Here is a 9,128-nt window from a genome sequence, read left to right as displayed (position 1 = left end):
TTCAAGATGTATATCCAGAGATGCTCTTCTGCACACTTTGGTTGCAACATGCAGTTATTTGAGTTACTGTTGCCTTCCTATCAGCTTGAAGCATTCTGTCCATTCTCACCTAAACAACCATTTTCTCCGGGAGTCCTGCCGCTCAGTGGATTCCTCGTTTTCTTCTGTAAAGCTTAGAGATGAATGTGTAAGAAAATCCCAGTCAATCAGCAGTTTCTGAAATACTCCAACCAGCCCATCTGGCACCAACCAGCATGCCATATTCAAAGTCACATCACCTTCACACCTCTATTCACAAACTCAGTTTGAACGTTAGCAGGTCATCCTGACCCTGTCTAGACGCTACCATGTGATTGAATTAAACTGCTTGTTGAGACAAATATCTAACAGCTATATAGAAAACAAAAAAGGCCAGTGAGTGTATGTATAGACAATACTGTATTTACACAGGATTACACGAGAGAAAAGTGTATTCAGGAAGCAACAACTGGAAACGTATTTATTCTGCTGGAAGCAAAAGCAGAATGCAGAGCACAGTGAGCATTCACAGCAGGACCTACACTCATTATGTCAACCTTCTCCCCAGTACTGAACTGATTTAGCACCGACCCAGGCTAAGAGGTAAGCAAGCAAGCAAATATAATCTTCATTAAACAAAAAAACCAAATTAAAAAGCCAAAACAGTATGCAATGTGAACATGGCCACTTTTTCCACAAATCAAAACTTCTCTTTTTTACATCTATAGATTACACAAACACTTTATATATGCAAAAGAAAAGACAAAACTACATTTTTGGGCTTACAATGTGACTACTAACAAAGTTATATGAACATTTAAATATTCTTCTGAATCTGCTGCATCCCATAGGTCTTCAAGTGTAGCTTAGCATCGAAACGTAACAAGACCACAGCATCAAACAGCACTTGCATCAAGCACAGCAATACATGTTCAAAAGAGGAACTTTGAAATATCTGTGGGCCAAATGAAAGCTTCACAACAGTAACAACAAAAACACAAACCACCTCTGAATGCAACTATACAGATGAATGAAGGCATTGATATTTATCCTTACTTTTCCTTCTGATCCACATTATAGTTTAGTCTGGCTCCACTTGTGATCCTCAGATCGCCACCTGCTCCCTCAACTTTAAACAAACAGTTAAGAAGGTAGCAGTGACAGAAGCTTAAGCACTGCTGTATTCAACTCTGTGTAAGCACATCAGGTAAAAATGGCTCTGTCTAACACAGAGTTCTTAGCCCCAACGGTAAGAAATCTACAACTAAAACAATACACATCTGTGTAATACAAAGTGAGGCTGCAGTTACACTGGTACATTTGGAGCTAAAAACTAAAGCCAGTACACAGGAGACAAGCATACAACATTTTAGTACAGCTGGTATGTAGATTGCTTTAAATTAATAACAGAAGCTTAGAAACTGTCATAATCTTTTTTGTCTTTTTTGCCTTCACCCTCGAAGCTGTCCGTTCCATCACTGTTGTCACGGCGACGTTTCCGGCTGTTGCGGATGCTGAAGCGAGGGTTCATCTGCGGTAGAGGGTCCATACCCAAAACTTTATGGATCTGACGGAATGCCAGCAGCCTCAGAGCAAACTGAACACACAGGAAGACAGTTTCAAAACATTTTTAGTGAAAGCCAATGTAGCCACAAGAAATCCTTTTAACACAGTCTTAATCAAATGAAAGCAGGATTTGTGTTTTGGGGGATCCATTTGCTTGTTATGCGAAGCCTGACCTGATGAACTGAGCTGAATTGAATAAACTTTATTGTCCCACACGGGAAATAAATTATAATAATAAAAAAAAAAAACTACACATAGGAAACCAAAAATTGTTTCCCACATTCACTCCAACAAATATTCAACTTTGATAAACATTCCAGTTCTTATTTAACAGTGAAATAGATAATGGGAGGAAGGAGTGGTTTGTTTTACAGCTACTTGATCTAGAACATCTTCCAGAAGGTAATCACTCATACGCTGGAAAAAGGATATGGGATGAATTTTTCAGGCTAGTGTACAACAATCATCTCATATTTTGATTGAAGAGACCGCTACACTTTGTTACCTACAATTTTTCCATGACAATTTCAACCACTGAAGCACTTGGTCAAAACAAGAGATAATGACAAAAGGGGAGAGCCAATGAATCCACTCTCAAAAAAGTACAAAAGAATCCAAGAGTACTTAGTACTCAAGACAGGCAGATGAGACAGGAGGAGGGTGGAGGTGAGAGCAGGGACTATGTTAAAGGGAGAGACAGTTGGCTGATATGATTGAGAGAAAGAAAGTACACACAATACCACATGTGGAAGAAACCCGGGTCCTATAGTACAAAGATTCTGGCTTATCCAAGTAACTTTAGGGTTAAACCTGGGTTTGGTGGACTACGAAGGTGGTACAATTTATTTATTTTTTTTTAAAAGATATTTTTTGTCCTTTTTGACTTTATTGGACAGAGAACCCTCAGACTGGTATTGAGGGGTTGAAGTGCACTCTCCACTCTCAGTGGCACCACTGTGGGCCCTTGAGCAAGGCCTTTAACCCCCAGTTGCTCTCCGGGCGCTTTCTAGCTGCCCCCTGCTCCACATGTTGTGCTGTGTGTGTGCTTGATGTGTGATGGGTTAAATGCAGAGACTGAATTTCACTGCATGTGTGTGACAATAAAAAGTTCTTCTATAATCCATGTAACCAAAAGCGCATTGAGGTGACTGTTGTGATTTGGTGCTATAGAATTAAAATTGAATTGCATTGTTTTTTAGAATCTGTAACAATAAGCCAGATATAATGCATACTTACAAGCTAGTCACATCATATTACAATCATGTGTTTACAGGGTTATTACTACATAATGCACCTTTTTCAAGATGGCGCCGGTGAGGTCAGCAGCCGTCGTACCTGCTCCTATGCTTTGTTTGTTTATATTAGGTTTAGCTCTAATTTTGGACTTTATAATTCCGCCTGCTCTGTGTCATATCACGTATGACAGACAGACTCTTTTTAATATCAGAATACAGCACTCTGGCTGTATTCTGACACCTTTTTCTCCCGACCCGACTTGGCCTCAGGAAATACTTCGTTTCCAGTGGGCCAGCTCAAACAAAGGACCCAGGTCATGGACAAGGCCCCGAGGGAAAAGAGCCGGCGTAAGAGAGAGGCTGAGGCGCAGAGCGCACCAAACGCCACTGCCGAGCATCCTGTTGGCTAATGTCCAGTCACTGGATAACAAGCTGGACGAACTCAGGGCCAGGATACAGTTTCAGAGGGACATAAGGGACTGCAACATCATCTGTCTCACGGAGACATGGCTGACTCCCCTCATACCGGACCACGCCGTACAGCCGTCGGAGTTCTTCAGTGTTCATCACACGGACAGAACGAGTGAGTCTGGAAAATCAAGAGGAGGAGGTGTGTGCCTAATGATTAATAACAACTGGTGTGACAGTAGGAATGTTGTCCTTCTGAAACAATCATGTTCACCTAACCTGGAGCTCCTAACCCTGAAATGCCGCCCCCACTACCTGCCCCGCGAGTTCACTTCGGTCATCTTCAGCGCCGTCTATATTCCACCTCAGGCGGACACAAACACTGCACTATCCGAGCTACATGAGGCTATTTCCACCTATCAGGCTAACCAGCGTGATGCGGCTCTCATCGTAGCCGGGGACTTTAACAGTGCAAACTTGAAAAAGCTGATACCGGAGTTGATTCAACACATCGACTGCCCCACCAGAGGAGAGAGGACCCTAGACCACTGCTACTCTCCATTCAAAGATGGCTACAAAGCAAAGCCTCTTCCGCCTTTTGGGAAGTCTGACCACACCTCTGTCCTTCTCATGCCGAAATACAAACAACGGCTCAGGCAGGAACCCCCTGCTGTGAGAGAAGTGACACGGTGGTCTGATCAAACAGAGGCCGCTCTGCAGGGTGCGTTGGATTCAACCGACTGGGACATGTTTCGCAGCAGCGCGGGCGGAGACATCGAGGTTGTGGGATTTATTGGGAAAGTTGTTGAAGACACTTCACTTAGGAGGACCATCAGGACTTTTCCCAACCAGAAGCCGTGGGTGGATAAATCTGTCCGCGACGCCCTGAGGTCCCGCACCGTTGCCTACAACTCCGGCCTCGCCTCTGGGAACATGGAGGACTACAAGGTTGCATCATACAACGTCCGCAGAGCGGTGAAAGAGGCTAAACATCGCTACGGCCGCAGACTGGAACAGCAACTACAACAGTCTGACTCCAGGGGACTGTGGCAGGGACTACGCACCATCACGGACTACAAAGCACCACACACACACCCGGTGAGTGCCGACGCTTCTGTGGCTGATGAACTCAACATCTTCTTTGCGCGCTTTGAGTCGGGAAGCCGACAGTCCGCTGCGCTCCCGGCCGGAGGGGCGGAGACACTCACTGTGACGGAGCGCGACGTGAGGAGGGCGTTTAGACGTGTAAACACCAGGAAAGCGGCTGGACCAGACGGTATTAGTGGACGTGTCCTTAAGACCTGCGCTGACCAGCTGGCACCTGTGTTTACACTGATATTCAACCTCTCACTGAAACTGTGTGTGATTCCCACCTGCTTTAAAAAGTCCATCATAGTCCCTGTCCCAAAGAAACCACACCCCAGCAGCCCCAATGACTTCAGGCCCATAGCACTCACCTCTGTGGTGATGAAGTGTTTTGAGAGACTCATCAAGACATTCATCACCTCCTCACTGCCCACCACCTTCGACCCACTACAGTTTGCATACCGGCCAGACAGATCCACAGATGACGCCATATCCTTCCTCCTCCACAAGACCCTTTCACACATAGACACTGGTAAGGGGAACTATGTGAGAGTGCTGTTTGTAGATTACAGCTCAGCATTCAACACCATAGTTCCCTCCAGGCTGGTCTCTAAGCTGCTGGACCTGGGCCTGGGCCCATCCCTGTGCAGGTGGGTTCACAGCTTCCTGACCAGCAGACCACAGGTGGTACGAGTGGGTCACCTCACCTCATCCTCCCTCACCCTCAACACTGGATCCCCCCAAGGCTGTGTGCTCAGCCCTCTGCTGTACTCACTGTACACCCATGACTGCGAGGCCACGTCAGAGTCCAACATCATCATCAAGTTTGCTGACGACACTGCTGTTGTGGGACTAATCTCTCACAATGAGGAGACAGCCTACAGGAGAGAGGTCTCCCGCCTGGAGAACTGGTGCCAGGAGAACCACCTCCTGCTCAACGTCAGCAAAACAAAGGAACTGATCGTGGACTTCAGCAGGAAGCAGCAGAGGGACTACCATCCACTTGTCATCAGTGGTGCTGAGGTGGAAAGAGTGGACACTTTCAAATACCTGGGAGTGACCATCTCACAGGACCTGTCCTGGACTCATCACATAAACATCACTGTGAAGAAGGCCAGACAGCGTCTCTACCTCCTCAGGCGGCTGAGAGACTTCAAGCTCCCACTCAAGGTGCTCAGGAACTTTTACACCTGCACCATCGAGAGCATCATGCGTGGGAGCATCACCACCTGGATGGGAAACTGCACCAAGCAGGACTTCATGGCCCTAAAAAGGGTGGTTCGTTCAGCTGAACGGACCATCAGAACCACCCTCCCCAACCTGCAGGACATTTACACCAAGCAGTGCAGGCTGAGGGCCATGAAGATCCTAAAACAGCCCAGCCACCCCGGACACTCTCTCTTCTCCCTGCTCCCATCAGGCTGGCGTTACCGCTGCCTGAGGACTAAGACTGAAAGGTTGAAGAAGAGTTTTTACCCACAAGCCATCCGTCTGCTCAACTCTGAGCCCTAACTGGACCATTATTGCACAATGTAAATATTATAATTTATAAAAGTGTGTATAGTGTATAGTATATAGAGTATAGTGTATAGTGTGAATTACTTTTTTTTAATTTTTATTCTTCTTATTTATATGTGTGTGTATATATGGTTGCAGGTACAAAATACATTTCACTGTGCATTGTACTGTGTATAACTGTGCATGTGACAAATAAACACTATCTTAATCTTAATCATACTACATATCTGCTGATATCAATGCATTATGTATAACATCACTATAATCATAAGGAAACCATGTACAAAACATAATGCAACCACATTTACATTTGAGCAATATTGCTGAGCAGCAGGTATGGCTTTAATATTGCTCAATGATGAGTCATATTCTGTACTATTAATGGCCATGAGTCATTCCTGACTAACATGTTAGACAATCCTGAGCCAATCAGAAGATGGCATCACAGACTAATCAATAAGGCTGCAGCCTAGAATTGATGAAACTATAGACAGACTGGCTCTTTACCTAGAAATTTGGGAATCCCCAGTTTCTCACTATCTAGCTACTGCCAGCTGTTCACTGACCTAGGCCTGTTACTAGATATGTTGCATCCCTACTTTCTCCATTAGTCAATAATGGTCAAGTAGGTACAGCCAGTCACACAGCACAATAGCATTAGCAGCCTGAAATCCTCCATGTTGTTTAATCTCCACTTCAGATAAATACAGCCAAAGTCTACAAAGGGTAGTAAACACCCAGGAATATGAATATTGTGTTGCACATCTCTGGTTTTGCATTCTATAGACCAGAAAGGTAAAACCTCATGGACAGAGGGACGACAATATCCGCCCACTCCTTGTTTAAAAAAAAAAAAAAAAATCCTCCCCTACATAATAAAAAGTAGCAGCACATATTTGATTCTAATTTCTATATCTGTCAGCTCATTTACAAATATATTTGAAGAGTTTTTACTTGGGCACTTGAGGTAATGTCCTCTCTCTGCTGCTCTCCCATAGGCGCCAAGGTATCCACAGGCTTCTTTTCACAAGGATCTACCAGTCCTGGTCCACCTATTAGGACAAAAATAAATAAATAAATAACAACTTTAAAAAAAAGGGATGGTCAAATATCAATGATCAACTCTTCAATACGCCTTCCAGACACAAGTTTTAATATTCATCACAATTTTAAATGTGAATATAAAGCCTTAAATAACTTTGATAGAAGTGTTGCCTTATATTTGCAGAAACTTGCATCAGGCATTTGACATGTATAGTAAACGCAGCATATCACATCAAGCCCTTTACTCTCACTGCATCCAGTGTGGATCATCACTTTTTCACTGCCAATTTTCAGGCTTCTTTTCACATTCTTTAGCAAGATTTCTGCTTCTTTCAAAACTAACCAAAATAAAATAAAACAGTGTCTTTAGTTTTGGTCTTTGTGTTTACAAATTTGACCAAATGAATAAACATAAGACAGCATTCCTGCATATGTTTAATAAGGCAGCGTGCTCATCATAGCTACATGATTGAGAACACTACCTGCAAACAGTATTCTGTTGGTACAGTGATTGTGCCAATGGACAATGTTGCCGGGAATCAACAATGGTCAGGGTAATTGAAGATAGCATGTCAGATTTACAGTAAAATTAAACTGCCTTGCAATAGTTTCACATTGCATCCCTACATATAGTCGACTTGCGACACAGATCTGTCTGAGCATGAAAGGGTGCACACAAGTCTGTGCTCAGGTATCTGCACACTTTGAAATTTGTGTGTGACATCAAATGAGAGACAAGATGATTTTTTTATTTAACTTTTTTTAACCAACAAAGTCCCAGCAAGATTAAGAACCTCTTTTTCAAGGGAGTTCTGGCCAAGACAGGCAGAAACAAACTCAAAACACCTTCACAAAATTACATAGTGGAAACACGAGCAAAAGTCAAAATAATTCAATTTTATAAACAAATTAAGAACAACAAGTGCATCTTATGGAGTTAGCTTTTAAATCCAAACTGCAAATTCTTTATACACTCAGTGAAATTAACTCCATCAGTTTGCAGTCTTTCTGCAACATGTTCCATGTGAAGGGATCAAAGTGAACAAAAGCCCTTTTAGCCAGTTCAGTACGGGCAAATGGAACAGAAAGCAGCAACTGGAATGAGTAAGGATCATAACTTCTCAGTGCAATTAAAGTACAAATTCCGCACCCACCCACGCATACAGGCTGGATAAAAGACGCCCTTTCCTTTAAAAAACTGGAAAACATAAAATACTCCTTAAGCGGTTCGGATGATAAATTTTATGAAATCTGGCTGCCTTTTCAGAATCATGTTATGTCTCTGATCATTGAGATGACTCTGTAACCACCAGGTTCCTTTCTTATAATTTTTTTTGTCCTCTGGCCCCCACCTTCCCTCTCCATTCTCTGGTTCAGTAATGTCTGATACACTTACGCCCTAGCATACTGCTCGCATAGTCTGTGTATAAATAATGGTTAGCGTAGCACCCCCCCCCCCCCCCTTTTCTTTGTCCTGTTTTTGTTTGCTTTTTTGTTTTGATGTTGTTTTTTCTATTTAAAAAAAAACCCTTTTGATATGTATTTATGTTATGTTAGGGGAGAACAATGATACCTGTTGAAGTGGAAATGTACTTGGGTGCTTTAGGGCTCACGTTTGCTGCTCCCCTTATGTTGTTTCCTTACTTGTGCTGCTGTAATGTGCAAATTTCCCCGTTGTGGGATCATTAACGTTTTATCTCATCTTATCATAGTCCATTTGCCAATAAATAAGGAAGGAGTAGTGATTGACATTAAACATCACTGTACAGCATTTATTAAAAAGGTTGAAACTTTATGGGACAAAACAAAACACATGAAAATCTATCTGCAATATTTTGTAGACCATTGCCAAATGAATATTCATGACAAGTTTCAGAAGAATAGGACAATAATTAAGGGAGAAGTGACTTTCAGCTGACTTAGTTTTGGTTTTGTTCAGAAATAAAGTCAAACTTCTTAAGTACAAAACTAATAATGCAAAAAACACACACATACACACAAAAAAACAAAAACAAACAAACAAAACAAAACAAAACAAAATAAAAACCACAAATAAGCTTACCTGGGAGTAAAATCCCAGAAGAAATACATTCAAAGACACGTCTCAGTGCATCACCAGGGCTGAGGGGAGCGGAGGCACTACTGATGGCCTTCTCAACCAGCAGCTCCATGGCCTGAACACAGTCAACATACAAAATGTCTTAGATGTCTGGAAAACACCATCATTGCTTGCCTCACATCAGTTTTTATAAT

The 9,128-nt window shown here is 42.9% G+C and overlaps 1 protein-coding gene across 2 annotated transcripts in view; it reads right to left on the bottom strand.

Annotated features, from left to right (window-relative positions):
• Positions 1–472: 472 nt before the first annotated feature.
• The window catches only part of zfr (zinc finger RNA binding protein), a 44,679-nt gene continuing 36,023 nt past the window's right edge, over positions 473–9,128 (bottom strand). The window contains exons 18-20 of one of the 2 annotated variants that reach the window (XM_030723461.1): positions 8,938–9,049; positions 6,786–6,883; positions 473–1,615 (exon numbers count right to left, since the gene is read on the bottom strand). In XM_030723461.1, coding sequence (XP_030579321.1) covers positions 1,433–1,615; positions 6,786–6,883; positions 8,938–9,049 — 393 coding nt within the window. In that variant the 3' untranslated portion in view covers positions 473–1,432. Of the gene's footprint in view, positions 1,616–6,785; positions 6,884–8,937; positions 9,050–9,128 lie in introns of those variants that run through there. The other variant, XR_004019408.1, reaches the window with a different exon arrangement.

Source organism: Archocentrus centrarchus, unplaced genomic scaffold (assembly GCF_007364275.1).
Source record: "Archocentrus centrarchus isolate MPI-CPG fArcCen1 unplaced genomic scaffold, fArcCen1 scaffold_26_ctg1, whole genome shotgun sequence".
Classification (NCBI taxonomy): domain Eukaryota; kingdom Metazoa; phylum Chordata; class Actinopteri; order Cichliformes; family Cichlidae; genus Archocentrus; species Archocentrus centrarchus.
This window is presented reverse-complemented; position numbering and strand designations above follow the sequence as displayed.